The sequence below is a fragment of the Solanum lycopersicum genome, chromosome 8, assembly GCF_036512215.1.
Source record: "Solanum lycopersicum chromosome 8, SLM_r2.1".
NCBI lineage: Eukaryota > Viridiplantae > Streptophyta > Magnoliopsida > Solanales > Solanaceae > Solanum > Solanum lycopersicum.
In genome coordinates this window covers 63,843,325-63,864,424 of record NC_090807.1, presented here as the reverse complement: position 1 = coordinate 63,864,424, position 21,100 = coordinate 63,843,325, and the positions used below count along the sequence as shown (strand labels likewise).

The 21,100-nt window shown below is 32.2% G+C and overlaps 2 protein-coding genes and 2 non-coding genes across 4 annotated transcripts; 1 reads left to right on the top strand and 3 right to left on the bottom strand.

The window, feature by feature from the left end:
- The first annotated feature begins 210 nt into the window (after nt 1–210).
- Nucleotides 211–282, top strand: TRNAW-CCA (transfer RNA tryptophan (anticodon CCA)). The gene has a single exon. It is a non-coding gene; the product is annotated as a tRNA-Trp (tRNA).
- Nucleotides 283–1,079: 797 nt separating this feature from the next.
- On the bottom strand, nt 1,080–7,757 carry LOC101249845 (DNA repair endonuclease UVH1). Its single transcript, XM_010327226.3, has 11 exons — nt 7,088–7,757; nt 6,568–6,872; nt 5,561–5,775; nt 5,126–5,202; nt 4,740–4,904; nt 4,100–4,448; nt 3,656–4,023; nt 2,301–2,411; nt 1,959–2,219; nt 1,651–1,874; nt 1,080–1,547 (listed from the first exon to the last, which is right to left on the bottom strand). Exons 1-11 carry the CDS (start codon nt 7,661–7,663, stop codon nt 1,337–1,339), a joined length of 2,862 nt encoding a protein of 953 aa, XP_010325528.2. The 5' UTR covers nt 7,664–7,757; the 3' UTR covers nt 1,080–1,336.
- A 434-nt stretch (nt 7,758–8,191) lies between these two features.
- On the bottom strand, nt 8,192–13,386 carry LOC101250144 (uncharacterized). Its single transcript, XM_004245784.5, has 5 exons — nt 12,810–13,386; nt 11,673–11,771; nt 11,266–11,310; nt 9,732–9,869; nt 8,192–8,702 (listed from the first exon to the last, which is right to left on the bottom strand). The coding sequence occupies exons 1-5, from the start codon at nt 13,203–13,205 to the stop codon at nt 8,349–8,351; spliced, it is 1,032 nt and encodes a 343-aa protein (XP_004245832.1). The 5' UTR covers nt 13,206–13,386; the 3' UTR covers nt 8,192–8,348.
- A 6,083-nt stretch (nt 13,387–19,469) lies between these two features.
- On the bottom strand, nt 19,470–19,541 carry TRNAG-UCC (transfer RNA glycine (anticodon UCC)). Its single transcript has one exon. It is a non-coding gene; the product is annotated as a tRNA-Gly (tRNA).
- Between the last annotated feature and the right edge of the window lie 1,559 nt (nt 19,542–21,100).

Genomic DNA, 21,100 nt, shown 5'->3' with positions numbered 1-21,100 from the left:
GCTATAACTTGTATAGATCAAAAAATTGTTCATAAACAAGATATTAAAATATCATAACACGTCACGTTAATAAATCGGATATTTTTATGATCATGGTATCCAATCATAATTCTAATAGGGAAAAATTGAAAAAATAAAAAAAGAGAGGAATATCATGATCATATTTTAAATTTATTACTTAATAATTATATGTTCATAATTTAATATCTCGGATCCGTGGCGCAATGGTAGCGCGTCTGACTCCAGATCAGAAGGTTGCGTGTTCGATTCACGTCGGGTTCAATCCCCCGATCCATACGGGTTCCTCCTTTTTGTTGTTCATTCTTTTTTGGATATTAACGCAGACTCAGGTGAACACCTCATTCGTATTTTTTTATTTTTGGGTATTAACGCCGATTCGGGTGAACGCCTCATTCGTCTTTTTTCTTTTTTGGGTATTAGCGCGGACTCGGGTGAACACGTCGCTCCTTTCTAGATTCATTGGGTTCCTCCTTTTTTGTTGTCATTTTTTTTGGGTATTAATGCGGACTCGGGTGAACACCTCACACTCCTTTCTAGGTTCGCTTTAGTGTAGTATTTTTTTTTTCAACAAGACTGGGCGAACACCTCACTCCTTTCTAGATCTACCCATGAATGATATGATTCCACCAAACATCAACATAATTTTCTATATTAGCGCAAACTCGGGTGAACACCTCACTCTTTCTAAATCCACCTTTAGTATTTTCTTTTTATCGATATTCCACCAAACATCAACAAGATTTTCCTGAGAATCCCCCTTAAAAAACAAAAGAATCTTCTCATTTTTGACACAAAACCTAAGCAGTGCTATAACTATCCAAGAAAACACTCAAAACTAATCTTCACCTATGGAAATTTTTCTTCCATTGAGTCATACTTTTTGCTCCATTGACTTCTTTATTTCATGTGATTTTAGGAGATATAAACTTCTAAATGAATGCAGATTGAGTAAAAATCATATTGAAAAGATTATCAAAGATAGCACAAGCAGACAAACCAATAACATAAGACACATCTTGGCTTCACACCTTTTGATCCCACTGCACATTGAACAAATCTTTCAGAAAGAATAAAGTCTCTTTAAAATTGCAAAGCTCACAATTGCAGTGACAGCTAATAACTTCTAATAAATAAATGAACAAAGCAATAAAGATCATGTAACCTAAGAACTACATGATGGAAATTGATGGCCATAAGCACTTTTTCCCATCTCCTCTCAGCAGGTAAGATCCAAGGACGTGCCGATGATGATACAACAGTATAGCTAGGTCTTTTCCTAGAACAATGGCATTAAGTAATCCAATGGGAAGGGGAGCTACAGCAAGGTTGGGTATTTTGCATCGAGGAATTCCCTTAACATTTTCGCAGCCTTCTGACCACCCATCAGTTCTGCTAATCTCTCCATTGGAAGCATGGCAAGTTCCGCTAAGCTTTTACAACCATCCATTATTGCCCTGTAGTTGGAATCTGTCACGCCTGGCAGCCGTCTTAACATCTCTACTGCAGATGTATTGTAATTTTCAGCTCTACGAAAAAGTGAAAAGATGAATGTTATCAAGCTGCTAAACATCAGGATAAAATTATAGATTTTTCAACCTGTAGCAAGCAGAATATAATTTTAGAACTAACCTAACATCATTTTCAACAACACCCTCTTCTGATGGTACACCAACTCTAATGGCCTTGACCTCATCGGGTTCATCTTGGTTTGATTTAAGAGAAGCAAATATTTCAGCTGTTGCATGCAGACTACGAGACCAGATAATGCGAAGCCGAGGAAAATGGAGAACAAGCAAGGAAAGCTTTGAGATAATGCTATTTGGGGTTACATCATCACCAATTTCACTAGCAGACTACAAAGGAAACGGGAACTTATCAAGAAAAACAACTATTAAAACACAGATAAACCCAAAGCAGAATACACGCAGCACAATTACCTGAAATGAAAAGCTTTTATCCTGTGAAAACTCAATAAGAAGAACAGGAATCCGGTAATAACGTGACATCATTTCCACCTGGTGGTAAAGTCGGCCGGATGCAAAACTGCCAAATAGATCAGAGATACTCTTCCTTTCTACACATATCAATGGGGAAAGTATGTAATCACCAACTTCCAAGGTCACTGGTATAATGCGCATGCCTTTCTGGTGAAGCACATTAGGAAGAGTACTCATGAACTCTCTCATATCAACAATGACCTGGTTAAAAAGAAAGTCTTTGTTGGGATGACATCGTGCAACTATGTAATTATCAACAGAACAAAACTTGGAATAACGTACTTGCATTTCCTTTTCTGCTTCTCTTCTTCCACCAGCTTTTCTAGTTACATGATTTTGAGATATAACAGACTGAGGCTCATTGGAGGAATCCAGTCCCAGACAACGTCCATCCTGATAATTATCCACAATTAAATCCCAAAAGAGGAGCAATTATTAGTACAAAAGTTGGGTTCTCCCAAAGGAATGCAAATTTGTGGATACAATTACCAAAATCGGGAAGAAAAGAGCTCAGATTACAGAACTGCATTTATGCAGCTACTGAACAACTACTTTCATTTTAGATTTGGTTGCAGATTAAAGGGAATTTTCATTCTACACCTGAAAATCAACTATGGACTCGAGATTCAAGTTACTCACTGATGAAACATTAATGCACATTGAGTATCTAATTCTTAAGATTCTTTAAATTTTTGTGCAAGGTTCCACATCATAGGCAGATCACTCTTACATGTACAAATAATGCTTCTTTACTTTACCATATCATATTGCACCCTCAAAATCTGTATTAATAAATATCTTTCAGTTATAAATGAAAAACTATCTTTTTTTTTCTTTACTTTACCATATCATATTGCACCCTCAAAATCTGTATGAATAAATATCTCTCAGTTATAAATGAAAAACTATCTTCTTCTTTTTTTTTCTTTACTTTACCATATCATATTGCACCCTCAAAATCTGTATGAATAAATATCTTTCAGTTATAAATGAAAAACTATCTTCTTCTTTTTTTGATAACGTATAAATGAAAAACTATCTTGAATAGTTTGTTTGGCAAAGCTTTTGGGAAACCAAAAGTGCTTATTTTAGACCGCTGAGGTGTTTGACCAAGCTTTTAGGGGGAAAATTGTTTTTGAGTAGTAGCTAAGTTATTGATCAGAAGTTGAAAAAAGTTATCTTTTCTCCATAAAAATGCTTCAGAATCTTGGTGAAGCACAAAATGATGCTCTAATATTGCCAAAAATACTTTCGAGAAGCACAAACTGCAATTCCCGAAAATTATTTAATTGAAAAGCAATTCTGACAAAAAAAACACTTCAAAATAAGCAGATTTCAGAAGCTCGGCCAAACAGACGACGAAGTTAACCAGCAACCAAATAATGACATTGTTACTATGTCATGCATAGTCAGTGAAACAAGAACAAAAAAATGTACTGAAATGGGAAGACGAAAACCAAACAAATTAGAACTTGTCAAAGCTCAAGCATGAGTGATGAGACTACACCCCACCCCAACCCCAACCCCGCTAGACAGTGCAAATTGAGATTTCTTAAGACAGGCATAAAATGCTAAACTAATAGTAGCAATGTAGCATACTGTGATGAGTGGATCTTTACAAGTAGAAAAGAGCTAACCTGATCTACTGGGATCATCATCAGTGATTTCTGTCTTATAAGGGACTCAAATGCTCCATTTTCTCTACGCACACTAGCCTCAAACTTTTGCACCTCAGTAGACTCTTCATAGAAGAGAAAGTACACCTTAACCTTTCGTGAAGGGTTCTCAGCTTTATACATTTCAACCTCTCTCACAAATGCAATATCAGGATGGTAAGCAATAATGATGGAGGGCTTCAAAATATCAAGAATTTTTTTATCACTCTCCAAGGCATAGAAAACAACTGGTGGGAGCTTCTTAGTTTCTCTTGAAGACTCAGCATCCAGACCTAGATCGTGCTTTCGAAGAAACACTTCATTCAAACATCCGCCTTCCATTGCATCATCTGGGAAAATACCAGGAACGCAAGCTTTAATTCATTTGTTTTTATCTGTTGTAAGAGGAAAAAATATCAGATTTACCTTCAGGTGCCACATCATTGTTGCAGTTTTCACCAGCTGACCCTTTCTTTTTCTTCCCTTTACCCTTTCTATTTACAGAACCTCCAACATCCACATGTTTCTGATTATCATCTTCACCAACAATATCCTTGTTGATTCTTTTGCTAACTTCCGATGCAGCTGCCAGCAGTGCATCATGCTCCTGCTTGCTTATGCTACTAACTTCTGCTTTCTTTCCAGGTGATGATGCAACAACACCATCAAGTACCCCAAACCCTTTAGGCTCTTTAGCTTTCTTGGCATTGCGTTTTGGCAATGCTTGCAGCTGTACCTTGCTCAACAGATACTTTTCCCACTCTTCACACATGACCTATCCAATGTACAAAATGTATTAAGATACCAATTGTGCATAGCACAGTAAAACATGATCAATATATATCCATTTTTTGTGTTACAACTTACAATAAAGAAAAGATTAGATTGGTTCAAATAACCCTTTAGTATAATTTTGTAGTCCATTCTTTTTCGTGTACTGAAGCAGATATACTTCCCTTATCCCTTAAAATGTATAAATAAATAAATATAGCCCAAAAAGGAAGATAAACTGAGCAAATGAAGAAAATAGGAGTGCAGCTTGGTAAAGATAAAAAATAAGAAAAACCTTTTGTGAGCCATTTGTAATGCAATCTTCGAGTTGCATGCATGAGTATTCATCTTTGCAAGCAACTAAAACAATCCCATTATCATCCCCATCACCCAGATGATCCTTCTCTTCTCCAGAAGATGCCTGTTTATCTCTTTCCTCTTGTATTTCCATTAGGACATCCTGTGAAACCAATCAAGCCCATAAAATCCTAGTTAACAAAAATTATCTAGGATTAAAACCCAAGAAAGCAATAAATTTATTTGCTTGGGCAGAAGCCAGCAACCCAAATTGAAACCAATAGTATTAATAAGTCAACGTGAATGTTATATAGTACTGAAAGATGATTCTTCAACTGCCGAAGGTTACATTAACAATTGAGAAAATGGAAGTCACTCACTCACAAGTAAGACCTTCCACTTTGGTGGTTCCTCCAAGACTTCCTCCAAAACAACCATGGTCTCTGTACTTGTTGACTGATCTATGAGACATACAAAAACAAGAGGAACTATGTCATGCTTTACAGCTCTACACTGTTGTGCTACTATTGAATGATCAACAGGAAAATTCAGATTAAAAAGTTTACACAACCTATTTTGACTGAATATGTCCTTTTTCAAATTCCACAACTGTACAACTTCATAAGTGCTTCCTTTTGCCCTTTTTTTTTTTTTTTGGGGGGGGGGGTAGAAAGTGAGGAATTTGGCACAGGGTTAACTTCATTTTGAGATTGGTATGATTACCTCGCTTTCAAGTTATTTAAATTAGTCTATCATTAATCAAGTAAATAAACTAAGAAACCAATTGGCAAAGAAAGTGCCAGCACTGCTAATACACACCTTCATCCTTCTTGTTGTCATTAAGCTTTCTCTTCTTGGTTGATACAGTCTTGCTCAGGCCCAGTTTTCCACTATCTGTCCTCCCAAAATGATAAACTCGTTTTTTAGCATACTCAAAGATCTTGTAACTGGACTCTGCAAATATCCAGACGGACCGGAAACTCTCTGATGCTCTAAGTGAGTCTAGATACTTCAAGTAAGTTACAGCATCATACCTACTCATATAAAAATTAGATCAAGTTATACTACAACTACAAGAACCATAAGCAAAAAAGAAACTGAAGCAGACCTCAGAGACAGCACCAGTACCCTCCTCCTACACTAGGATAAACATCTGATTCAGACTAGCGACCAAGCAGATCCATCCTATTATATCCTCCATCCAGAATATGGAATAAACTTCTATTAAGAAGAGTGAAAGTGGGTCTAAGAAAACTTATTGTAGTCCTGGAAACGCACTAATACATTCCATTAAATGAAAGTGGACAAGATTTTAAGACAACCTAAAAAAGAGAGGTGGGCAACTTATTTTAGGCAAGAGATTACCATTTGATACTTTCACCTATTTGAGCAGAAAAACTGTCTAAAAACCAGTAAAACATACGAGTCATACAATTGTTTATATTTGTGGTAGTATTCCAAATTAAAAACTTGATCTTTTCATACTTCTAATGACACATGATTGCGCGCTGGGATTTTTATCTAATTGACACCCGCCAAATATGCACTTCGAATCAACAGAGTAAGAATATTGCATGAGCCGTAACCAGATGCAGAAATAATCAAGAGTATAAATACCAAATATCAAATAATATCATCTTTACCAATGAACAACAAAGACAATGTCACATAAAAGAACAAACAATTAAAAACCCTCTTGCTCAATAAATTTAGTGCCATCAACTAGCTTTCTTATAGATAGACAATTAATATCTCACAGACATCTAATGCCAACAAGACAGTGAGTAAAAGAAAAGCATGGTGAAAGAAAACACCAATTTCCATACCTAACAAGGTAATCCAACAGCTTCCTTAATGTCTTCAAGTCCGATACAAGCTGCTTCGTTCTCTTCCCTAAGGTATGCCAGATGGGATCTAGCTGCCTTTTCACTATCTCATCGAACGACTTAAACAAACCGTTCTCCACTGTCAAGTCTTCTACATCAACCTTATTAGTCTTTCTCATTTCCTTCAAACATGCATCCATCACCTCAATCACTGCTTTCTGAATCCCAATCATATATGTTGACATCGGTACCCTTATATCCACAACCTCTGGTGGATCCCTCTCTAAATCCTGTGATACATAAACCTGAAACAGCAAGAACAAACCATTTTACACCAAGTTCAGATTTTTTTTCCCCACTCCCCCAGCTCATAGACTGGCCCTTCAAATAGTCCAACTAAACTGGAAAAAAGAGGTTAGAATAATTTAAAATAACTACTGGACAACCATGAAGTTATTGGTTCATTACCCTTCATACCAAACACCTATATATTTTTATAATTGAGTTATGTAGGAATTACCTGGAATCGAGGCCAAAGATGAAGCTTTCTAAGGAAAAGGCATTTAAGCGTTCTCTCAGCTTTAGCAAAACCAGAAACCATAGAATGAGGACGATCGGAAAATGCACGAACATAAAGAGAACGATTCGTTGACCGCAAAATACGTACAATAAACGCTTCTGTTGACGTATCCGAAAGCGAATGAGCATTGAGAATAACAAGTCCGGCAACAGCAGTCGTCGGGAGACGATGAGTCAACAGGTCAACAATAAGAATCCGGGTAGTGATGAATAAAATCCCTCCGGAAGTGTACAGTGCCAGCCGCTGGTTCGCCGGCAAGTCGAAAGTGATCTCCGATGGTAAATTCGGAACTTCACCCGAGATTAGAGATTGAATGTCATTTTCGTAATTTCGTAAGATTGAGCTTTTCTGAGGAGGAGTGGCGGAGAGGACAAGTAAACAGCCTTGAGAGTGGTGGTGAAGAATGAAAAGGGAGGATATGAGCTTATGAAGACCGAGGCCTGAGGACGTAACCACTAAACCACCATTGGTATCTTCTAGAAGCTCTGTGATTATATGCTCGTGAAATTGGACCATATTTAGAAATCTAGGGTTCCGCCTTATGCGGTGGCGATCATGGCGTGGATGATGGTGGCGCGAAGGTAGCTGTGGAGTTTGTTGGAAAAATTCAAAGTGATCATATATATATATGAAAATATTTGCAACAATTGGGGTTTAGCCAAATCTTAAATTTGAGTTTAGCCCCTACAGTTTAAAAATGTATTGCTTTTGCTACCCATACTTTCGTTTTTGTCACTTGAGCAACCTTTCAACATTTTTATGTACCCATCTAGAAATTTAATCAGTCTCTTTACCTCCTCCTGTCCTCCCCGAGGTAGTGATAAGATCTAAATACATTCTACGTTTTCAAAACTCGAATAGTAATAAAATTTACGTACATTATATGCTTTCAAAGCCCATTTTGTGTAATTTTACACACATTGAACAAAATCAATCTCTTTATAGTAATATCATTTGATGACTGCTATAATGAAATACTGTTATATAAAAATTAATTGCGAAAAATATTTATCATACCGGATCATATAGTAACAGGAAATTCACTGAGAGCCAGCAAAATATTTCTTCTTTCTAAATAATGAAAACATGCTCTGCAAAATTGATTACAACATGGGTATATAGAAGTGTGCATAGAACTATAATTTCAATATACAAAGTAGCAGTATTGTGCTAATTTGCAAATCATACAGATCCTTAAGTGCTAACTACTGAGGTTCAGATCATCATTGCTGGACTTGATTCGTCGTACATTCAACGGTACAGGTTTCTCCAAGACTGTCACGTTAACTCCGGTCCAGATATCTGATTTCGTGGGGAGCTGAGCTATTTTCTCTACGATTTCCATGTCCTCCGGCAGCACATAGCCAAAAACAGTGTACGCGTTTTTCCACTCTTGATGGTTTGCTAAGCTTATAAAGAATTCAGGGCCAGAACCAACCCATGCAACTGAACCCCGTCTTATTTCAGGACAGAATTCACTGGGAACTGTCTCAACTGGTATTCCTTGAGCACCAAGAGTTCCTTGTAACAAACCATATGGAGGGCCAAAAGAAGCCTGAAATTTTGTAAAGCAGATGCAAAGAACTCGGAGAAGTTAGAAGTTTTTAGCGGAAAGATAGCATATGAGTGAACAAAGATCAGCACAGAATGACTAATGCACTTGAGGAAATCTCTTACACGAGGCGAATACTAGATGAAAATTCATCTACACTATCTATCTTCAACCACAGGAAGCAGTAAGCAAAATGCTATCAGCAGCGACTGATTTTTCATGTCGTGCTCCCAAGAGCTTTGACAAGCCATATCAGTTGGGAAGGAAGTTGAAATGCAGAATGCACTACATACAATAGTGATATGAACAAAGAAATAGGACACAATTATGGGGTCCAAAGAGGAAGGAGTCAAAACATTTTTAGCAACGGAGGATATACATACATAACCTTTCTCTCACTTTCCATGTTTTTCCAGATCTACGTATATTACAAAGTCAAAACAGTACTCCGGCCATTCCATTTTATGTAAACACTATTTGACTAGACATGGCATGTAGGAATACTAATTTGATTTATATATTACTTCCTCCATCCCGAAATGCCGGAGTTTGTTAAACCTTCTAAATTTCAGCATAAATTCAGATATTGATTCTTCAAATTTATGAAATAAAATTTATATAGTCAGAATTCACATAAATCACAGTTTTTACATAAAAAGTATTTAAAAAAATGTTTGAAGTAACCGTTGCAAAAGTATTTCCTTGTTAGTAATAGTTAACATAAAATGTGACATGGAGAGAATTTACATAGTAGTGGAAAAAAACTTAAAATAGAAACATAAAAAGTTGCTTAGAAGAAAATGTATCAATCGAATTTAAAGAAAACTTCAACAAAAAGAGTGCCATAAAAATTGGGATGGGCGGGAGTTTGAAATTAATAACATGAACACTTGTTCTTAATCCTCCACTTAGTCAAAGTAGCCAAATTGAGACAAATAACTATAATTCATCTTACTCATGTAATCAAAATGGAGCTGTTTAGGATTAGAAGTCACATGTTATTAATAGTGTAGAAGAGAGATGAAAATTTACATCTTTTATGTGATCTCCACGTGCATCCCAAACTTGTCCGCGAGTTTCTGCACGAAAAAATTGGCAACCAGCACAGTGTCGAAACCTCAACAACTCCAGAATATTAAAAACAGAGCGTGGGGAACATTCTGGCAAAAGCTGAGGAAAAAAGAAAATACAGACGTGAATGTCAATAGAAATTAGAAAATCCTTGTAAAGGGAAAGGACTATGATCACTAAGCCTAGTGACTCTGAAAAGTGATACAGTGTTGAAGACATCTTATGGATGAAAAATTTCGATATAAAAAAGTTGTACTGTATAACCCTCCCATACGAAACAAAGCTTACCTATACCTTAAACAAATACATAGACTTGAAAAAGGCATAGTTCTCGCTAGTAGTGGTCATATTTAAGGAGATAGAAACTTATAAAATGCACAAGACGCTCCTCGTGTTTTGATAAACAAGATCATTTGAAATCTATGGAAGTATGTGCCTTGGATCCTCAGCTCTCAGATTTCTCTCTTTTCTTCTACTTTCCTTCTGCTTCTTCCCTTCCCTTATCTAGTAAGTGCTATTTTGTTTTAAAGCAAAGGAGATGCATGAAGAAAGAGCAGAACTCTAGACAGTTGAGTAGTTTATTTATCAAGGATTAGCTGTAGAGATAAGCCTACAACAACTACAAGATACCCCAGCTGGCAAACCATAAATGGATAATTAGGGGATGCTGATCTTACCATGCTTTATCTTGATTAATCTTCTGAAGGGAAAGGGTACTGATTCATTAGTGTCACCGCAAGAATCAACTTTTTTATATATTTTTGATAAATCACATGGAATCAATAGCATCCTACCATATTCGCAAGCAATAACGGTATTACAATTCTTGTTGGTCATGAACTTTCTTATTGATCCAGAAACCATGATCACCTAACAGATTTTCACCCCTCTTTTTCAATTTTGCAGTTGCTTCTAAGCATGGTCTTACAAGTATAACAGCATGATGCAGTAGTCAAACAATCCAAGCCTCAATGATTTTAATCTAGCATGAGCAACAAAATCAACTCCTTAAGCAAGAACTTCCAGAAACTATTGCTTTTATTTCCTTATGCTACTTCTTGCAATGTTATTTTATTAATTTTTCAAAAGACATCTCAATGTTGGGGGAGATATGCTTTCTCCTTCTATTGAAGTTAAACCTTAAAGACTACAGTTCGTTGCCTGGATTATATCGAAATCTTTTCACCATACACTTGTATGGTATCCCATATCCCTCGAGTCAGAAAACAATATAGCTTGAAGAAGCCCATACTATTTTGGAAATGTATGCACTCTTACAAGCTAATTTTCATCCATATATATGCATATTTATTTTTATGTTAGAAATCAGTGGCAGACACTGAAAATGTGTCCTAGTACAATTATTCAAAATGTACTCCAAAGACTGATCTGAATAGTTAGAATGAGTTGCAATTTCACAGCATTTGTTTAGATGCTGGCATTTCTCTGTGGCAAGATATATACAAGTAGGCATTCATCAAGAAACAGAACATACCTTAACGTGAATAGCACCAAATTCTGTTTCCAAGGCAACAATTCCCTAAAAAGAAGCATGATTGGAAAAGAGAAACTTTCATAGTTAGTACATTAAATTTCGAGCATTATAAGGATGTATTGATATGATTTCTCCACAAATGAGAGTTTTATGGTTTTTCCGATGTAGCAAGAAAACTATAAGGAAATATTAGAATCAACAGAACAGAAAAGCTACCAAGGAAAAGAAATTCTTCAAAGATACATTACGTTCCCCAAGAATCTAAAAAGCTACCTTTTAATAATCAGCATTCAATCATTATAAACTTGACGATATATAAGTAACATACAAAGTTGTAAATCTTAAGGCTAATCTACAAAAATGTCATAAGAAGTTGTACATTTTAGGTTGTTGAGAAAGCTGTATACCTCTCCTTTCCCAAAAACTATGCCAGACGTCCAAATACTATTGTCTCCATCATCCTTTTTGTCAGGAGCCAAAGTATCTTTCTGCTTCTTCAACCAGCACTGCAGCGTGAAGCAAAACATGCCAGACCAAACAGTCAAACTTCCATTTACGTTGTGTATATTAGTTCAGAAAGTAACTAAAAATACCAAAGGTTAATCATACAAAGACATTATCTAAAATTAATGCGGAAATAATAGATGTCAAATTTAAGTACATGAGGACATTTCTCAAACTGGGGTATGCTTCACTATTATAAACGGGCAATAGTTTTTTTAACTGTCCAAACTTCAGTAAACTGTTTTAACCTCGAAAAACTTATTCTGGAAGCCCGGTTGGTTTGTTTTGGAACCTTAGCAGTTGGACCTCCTATTCTTGAATATTCAATAGGAGAAAAGAGATTAATTCTGGCAATTTCTCATTTAATTCTCCAGATTGTCAAGGAAAATGACAGGTTCATGTGGTTGTTTGATTCTGTTCCTTGAACTATTTTAGAAATTATGGTCAGCCGAAAAACAAAATAACTATTTTACATAAATGTTGAAATTAAATCTATACGCCACATTTACACACACCATACAACATCTGAGGAGAGCATTTATAGATAATCACAAGCAAAATACCGAGTTGAACTCCGAAAAACACGTTTAGCTATAAAATTCCAGAATTTGAAAAATACCAAAAAACTGTCCACTCCAAGTCACTCACCAAAATTCACAAAGAACTCCAATTTTCAAATATCATTTTTCATTTTGAAAACAAAAACTACTTTTTTTTTCAAATACTCACAATTTTCATGACCAAATGTATATATAAACCAACATCACATTTCACAAACTCATATTCTATCTTATTACATTATGATTGTACCATCATTCATAATTAAAGGTCCAAATCTGCATGGTTTTGTCAAAATTGGACATAAACGCACAATCTATGACACTATGTAAATCATTTCAAACTGCCAACAACTTACAACTACAAATACTACAACAACATGCCCCGCGAAATCTCACACGCGAGGTCCAAAGAGGGTAAAATATACGCAGATCATGAAAAAGTAAAATGACAAAAATAACAAAAGAAATTCCCAAGCTCACCTCACCAAATTTGTCACCACAAGCTTTTTCATCTCCACAAAAAACCCATGTATCACAAAGACAAGGCCCATGATTACCAGTACACATATCTTTACAAGCTTCACAACATTCCTTAGAATTTTTAACCTTAAAATCAGAACCCCACTTCACAGCAGCTCCCCAAAGCTCAAAACTTTCGATCCCATTACAACATCCACCACCTTCCACTCCACCAACACCACCACCACTGCCAAATTCACCGTCATCCGCCGCCAACCTCTCAACAGCCGAATTTCCGGTGGGTTTCATCACCGCCGACATGAAAATGTACACGACAGTACACGAAAAAAGACCCATCAAGAGAAGGATCATAGAAGCACAACGAGTGGGTTCGGAATCATTTGGCTTCCGACCCATTTGAGATTGATGAGTGAAGATGAAAACCCAGAAACGGATTTGGCTGATTCAATTTGGTTTCTGAGATTTTTGTATGATTTGGTTTAGTGGTATCGTTGACCTTGAAGATACTGAAGCAGAGTATGAAATTGAGGTAATTTTATTATATTATAAGATCCATTATTAAAATTTGGATGGGATTATGGAAATGAATTAATACTCGTTATTTTATATCAATTAGTTTGATTATCTAAGAAAGAAAAGATAATTTAAAATTTTTTTACTTAAAATAAATATTTATACGATTATAAATTAATAATACGAATAAAATTAAATATTAAACTTATTGCCTAGAGGTTGAAATTTCTTTATATTAAACTTATTGCCTAGCTCGAAATATTGTATTGTTTTGATTGAATATAAAGTTTAAATATTATTTTTTTTGCTTTAATTTTGGTGGCAGTTCATAGTTTTAGATTTTTATATTTGGACAAGTTTATTGTATAAGTAAATTTTTATATTATTTGAATTATTAGTTATTATAATTTATAAATATATCTATAAATTTATTTAAAATATCAAAGATTTCGTAAATAAATTTTCAATTAAACTTAAATGAGTTCTCTCAAAAAAATAATAATGACCACATAAATTAGAACAAAAGGAGTAATTAATTATTATATTCCTTCCATTACCATTTAGGATTATTAATTATAATATAATTGAGTTTAGGAATTTCATTCATTTATTACTATATACATTTAAAACTAACTTTATATAGTGTGTTTGATGATATTAATTTTGTCATTAGTATTCGATATTAAATGGAGTATCATGAAATATTTATTTGATATAATTTAGATATTTGCTTAGAGTTAATTTGAATTTTAATCAAGTGTATCGTTAAATTCATTCTTAAGTAACTATCAAAACTATTGTATTATATAACGATAATTTAGTGTAATTTTTATATTGTTATCTTCTTTCTCTCTTTTTTTCTCATTTTATCTTTATTTATGTTTAACAATCATGTATCATCTCTTATACTACTTTTCTGTAGTACCACCAATTGTTGAAATGAGACACATATAATAAAATAAAATAATATACAATTTAAGATAATACAATATAAAATATATAATATAAATATAATACACTATGATATATTTTAAAATAATACATAACGACCACTTAAAAACGAACTTATTTCAAATGGTCCATAAAAAGAAATACAAGCATGTTTCTCTTATTAGTTATATTACTAATAATGAATACCATAATTATGCGGAACATAGAACTAATACAATATTAATTAATTAAACATGCATCCCAGCATAATTAAGGTGGAGTTGTAATGCATTTATATACATTGAAATTTAAATCTGAAACAAAATATATTTCCAACAAAAACATGTTTTTTTTCATAAAAATATTGGGTGTGTTTGATACGGAGGAAATAAGTTTCTTAAAAATTAAAAAGAAAATAATTTTCCTCTTCACCTGTTATACATATGATAGAGTTTGATTTGACATAGAACATGATATTATATAACTTTTTGAAATGTATTTGGCTATAATTATTTCATTAAAGATAAAATAAATATTTTAAAATCAAATTGTTACTCCTTTCGTTTTGATTTATATAAGATATTTAACTTGACATGAAATTTAGAAAAATCATGATCTAAAATAAGTTATATATACTTGTGAAACTATAAAAATCATTTAATTAAAAATAAATGCAAATTTTAAAGTTATATCGTAACTAAATACAAAAATAAGTCATTCTTTTAAAAATTGACTAAAAAAATAAGCCATATAAATTACGATAAAATATTTTAACCGTTAATCAAAAATCTGCAAAGAGAAACAGATAATATAACTAGCAATATCATACTCCATACCATTTTATTCATCATATTTGATGACATTTTATGATTCATAGATTACATATCCCATCTATTTATAGGACGTAATAAGTAGTGGATAGTTATGGCGGAGTCGGGCCTTGTATTAAGCGTGTTCAGAATATGAAGATATGAAGTTTCTAGGATGATTAAAAAAAATACATATCATATCTGTCTCAGTTTATGTAACAGGCTAACAACATTTGACTTGATTAGAAAAAAAAGACTTTTAAAAATCTAGCGATTTAAAAAAGTCATAAATATTTACATAATTATAAAATAAAACAGACACGAATAAAAATTAGATTCTCTTTGGCCCTACGCGCAACTTCCTCTTAATTTCTTATTGACTAATGACTTTGTTTTTTTTTATCATAGGAGTCAAGTCGTCCACTTTGGGTAGAATTTTTGGACCCAAAGTTATCAAACTTCTATTATTTCTTTACTTTTTTATGTTATGTTTTTTTCAAAATCATATTCGATATTTTTTTAAAATAAATGTATAACATATTATTTTTAAAAAAAATGAGGACTTTTAAATTTTGAGGCCTAGGCAGTTGCTTTTTTTTTCCAAAGGTGTAGAGCTGCCGCTGATATTTTATTTGTATTATAATTAATTATGTAGGATTATGAGAAAAAATATTTAATTTTAATCTCTTTTTGTCGGTAGAGAATTTATTTAAGTGTCACATAAATTGCTAAATTATTTTTGAAAAAATTACGCGGCCAAGCAAATCTACAGTACTTAATTATTCATTATAGTTGTAGTTTGTTATAATTATCAATCACGACTAACATTATATATTAATTATGTGGGCTGACTTTGAGTTTGTATAATTAATCACATTTGTATATGTATAATTTGCCAGAATATACAAATACATATGTATAATATACAATTATTCAATCAATATACATATACATGCATCTCTCTCCCACTCTCTAACCTTTCTCGCTCGCCTCTCTCCTTCCTCTCTCAATCTCGCTCGACTCTCTCCTCTCTCTCTCAATCTCTCTTGTTTTTTATATGAATGCATATGTATAATATACAATTATCTAACCAATATAAATATACCTCTCTCCCACTCTCTGCCCTCTCTCGCTCACTCTCTCCTCCCTCTCCTAATATCACTTGTCTCTCTCTTCTCTCTCTCTCAATCTCGCTTGCCATATATGCAAATATATATGTATAATATACAATTATCTAACCAATATACATATACAATTCACCTCTCTCACACTTTTTGCCCCCCCTCTCTCTCCTCTCTCTCCCAATCTCGCTCATCTCTCTCCTCCCTGTAACATGTAGCTACAAATTGTAATCATCTAATTATAACTATAGAGAGTAATTAGGCTATTATGGCTATATGTGAAATAAGTTAGTTAATTTTAATTTTATATCACAAAAAAGTTAATACGAGGGAATAAAAGAGATGTTTTATAATATGAGATTTTATATATATCTAGGAGAAGTGATTTTTTTGTTACAAAAATATCTAATATACTTTTTATAATGGGCAACTTTCACATATAGCAAATAAAAAATCTATATTTGTATGTTATACCAAAATTTGCATAATTGCGCTCCATAGCAAACATAGAAATTGTATAATTCGCTATACATATACAGTTGAAGCAAATTGTATAAAACGAAGTGTATAAAACAAGAAAGAGAAAGACACTTGGGCAGAGAACTGTATAGAAATGAAGTATATAAAAAGAATTGTATTATTATAAGTCTATAGAACGATTATATACAATTTGAATTTGTATAAAATGAGAAAGAGAGAAAGACAAAAGAGACTTGACAAGGAATATACAATTGAATCGAATTGTATAAAATGAGAAAGAGAGAAATTAGATACAATTTGAAAATTGTATAAAACAAGAAAGAGAGAAAGACAAAAAAAAGTGGGCGGGAGAGTATTTTTATTGTCTAATTATAAGTGTATATGATGAAAATATATGTACTTGCATGTGTATATACAATTTTATCACGTTTTATACAAATAGAAACACAATTTATACATTTCGCTTCTGTTTGTAAAAGTGAGAAAGGTGAGGGTGGCAAGCGAGATTTGGGAGAGTGGCGAGCGAGATCTGGAAGAGGGGAACAAAAATATATGTATTTATACAATTTTCTCTGCTTTATACAATTAGAAACAATTTTATACACTTTTGTTTGTATAAAAAGTGAAGAAGCAAGCGAGAGATTGGAGGAGAGTGGCGAGCGAGATATTTGGAAGAGAGGCGTCTGACATTTTTTTGCAAACGTTTGCTATAGAACATAATTAAATCAAACCCTAGCTATTCCATTTATTTTAGGTTATTAGTTTGCTATTATATCTAATTTTTCCTTTTATAATTATCTTTGCGCATATAAAAATATTTTTTAATTTTTTTATTAACTATCAACACTACACTTGTTTATAACTATCAACACTATAATTGTTTATATATTATATACTATTTAATAAATGACAAGAATATATATATATATATATATACACACACATACATATATATATATATATGCGCGCGCATTACTTTTTTAATAAAGATATGTTTACTCTAAATTAAATCTCAATATCGATGGGTATATTTGTCGGAGCGTTCTTTTAATGAATATAAAATTTGAATATAATTACTTACTATATTTAAGCAATTATCACTATCAACACAAGTACACAACTATAAACTACTATGTATTTGAGTTTTCGTAATTTTATATATTTGCTTACCAATTTATATCTTTGTGTATTTAAAATCAAAATCATACAAATTTTAATCGTATATAAATAATATAATTTTTTCTTCAAAAAAATTTAAATCTATATACTTACCTTGCTCTCGATGGGTAGGGAAGCACGTAACTTTCTTTAAATATTCTATTTGACTAATTATATGACTTTGTACTTTATCATTGGAATCAAGTCCCTCTTTGTAGACATTTTTAATGGGAAAAAATTAATGCAGTGCCACAATATTATTAGTTGATTCGATTTTAAACTGTTATTATTATCCATATTGATTTATAGTCACATTGGCCAATATTTTTCGATATTCACACATTGTCGATCTTGTTATAAATAATGAAATATAGATTTACATTTTATGATCTTTAGAATTTAGAAATGACTTGTAATCGAGGATCAAAACATACAATCTCAAACAACTTTTGCAATCCCTTAACTATTACACTAAACCTTTAAACTTATGTCAAAATATGTTAATAATTGTATATATATTCATTAGATTAAATTTTTGATAGAAACTTGAATACATTGAAAGGAAAAAACATTTTTATTTCTCTTTTTCTATGTTATTTAACTCCTTACATATTTATTGAAAAGGGATCAAAATTGTACTTGAACTATGCGAAATAAACTACTTATACGCTTTATTATATTTTGGAATCAAAAATACCCCGCCGTTATCCCAGGAGACCACAAATACTCTCAAGAGTTAACACCCCAATTTTTTTAGTGATGTGGCATGCCACATGGGAATAATCCCTCCACCTAAGCGTTGTCAGCTAAGTTTCACTATAAAAGAAGTTGACCTTTAGTGACGACAAAGTTGTCACAAAATCCCAAAATATTACCACTAAAGGGTATGAGTGATTTTCAGTGACAACTAAAACTCCAACAACCATTCGCTAGTAAAACCTACTTTTTCAACAAAAAAATATGATAATTAGTTTTCAATTGCAACCTTATTTTCTAAAATAAATAAATTGCAATATCAATATTAAAAACACCCAATATTATTACGAAAAAACTATGAAAATTACTTCTCGATTCACATCTCCTACTATATGATGCATCATTTACATTTTATACATTTACATATAACATAAAAATAAAATATACAGTTTCTTCAAACTCCTACTTAAAAAATATCAATTTTTTTTTAAAATAATGAAGAAGAAAACACAAAATTAGAATTTAATGTTAAAAACTTTTGGTGACGAATTTTGGGTTTTTGTGGCGACTATTGTCACGCTAAAGATTTGGTTCTTTTTTTATTGAATCCTAGTTGGCAATGCTTAGGTGGAAAGATTAGTCCCACGTGGCATGCCAAGTCAATAAAAATATGGGGTGTTAACTCTTGAGGATATACATGGTCTTTTAGGATAACAACTCGGATATTTTTATCCCAAAATACAATAAAGGTTATAAGTGATCTATTAACATATTATAACCGTTGAATTTTTTTCATTTGATTTATATTTTAACAAGCTTATTTTATATCTAGAAAATCTTTTTATTTTATGATTTTCTGTTTCTTTTTTTTTTTTTTTAACCTTACAAAAAGGAATAATGGGACAATATATTTGAAATTAATAAATAGGGATAATTTTTTTAAAAAATAAAAATGCGTCTGCCGGGAGTCGAACCCGGGTCTATTGCTTGGAAGGCAATTATCCTAACCGTTGGACTACAGACGCTTATGCTTGATACTATCACTATTAATAGTTTTCTTTGTTTACTACATGTTTTGAGTCCCGATTAATTTGAACTCGCGTTAGAAAATCTATATTTGAAGGTAAAATGTTTTTTGTCAAAGACAATTCAAATATTCATGTCTTTGAAAGTTGAACTTGAGATTATTTTATTAAGATGAAAAAATACTTGTCACTTCATACAACTTTTAATAATAATATTATGTTTGATTATTTTACCTATATTAAGGTGATTTTTCCAATAAATAGAGTAGTCTTTGTACATTTTTCGGACAAAACGAAAGGTGACCTTTGGGAACGGAAATTGTTACGATTAGTACTATCTCCTTTCCATATTATAAGTCACCTTTTATGTTTTGAGAGTCAAACAATTTATAACTTGTAATTTAAATAAATTAAATTTGTAATTTTAAAAAATTAAATAAAAAGAAGGATAAAACAATTACACAAATTAAAAAATATCAATTTAATTTATTTAAATTTGTATTATAAATTACAATTTCAATTTACAACTACTAGTAGAGTGCATGGTTTACGCAAACACCTTAAAGGGTTCTGTTTCAACTAAGTTTTGAATGTAATACTAATGTAACACTAATAGGGGGTAGTTGGGTTACTTGGATAATATTTACTATTTAATATAAAATATAAATTATAATTTATAAATATATAATATAAATTAAATAATAAATATTAATTAAACCGAATCGGACCGGATCGAAATCAGAATAAATCGATACCGATACACCGGTACCAAATCTCGGTTCCATTCCTTTCCATTTCGTATCCCAATTCGGGATGTCCCATTCCGTCCCGTAGGCAACCGAACCGGACCAGTAACGGTACATCCCGTTCCGTTGCCCAGCCTTATCCTTGACTATCAAAGACACATAGAAAAGTCCTCCCTAATATATACTCTATGTGTACACTTTTATTTGTCATATTATAATTTTCAAAAGTTAATTTAATTGATTTTCAAAATTAAATACATTAATTTGATATTTTTAACAAAAAAATTTAGATATTTAAAAACTACATGAAAAGTATTATAAATTACAATTTTTAGCATATTCAATATGATGAAAAAATACTATCTTAAAATATTATTCAATGTTCTTAATTATAATGTAACTCTACAAATAAAAATTATGACAATTAAATATAAACGGAAGAAATATTATTTTTACAAAATTTTCAATGAAACAAAATTTACGTTTGACAATGATTTTATGGGGTGAGGCATCCCATGAAATTAAAGTTTTTATTTTAACTTTAATATAAGATAGTTAACACATTCTCTTCGTTTAAAAAAGAATGATTTTTTTCTTTTTTCGGTAATACTTTAACTTTAATTTTTCACGTGACATGTTTAAGATCATGAAATTAAAGAGATATTTTAATACATTTGACATTACTTTAATTTAAAATTATAAAATTAAAAAAACATCTTTTTAAAATTTTTTTTATTCCAAATCAAACGAGGTCATTTTTTTTAAAAACAATGAGTAATATTTTAGTTTTAAATAGGTTTAGGTAGTAAAGTT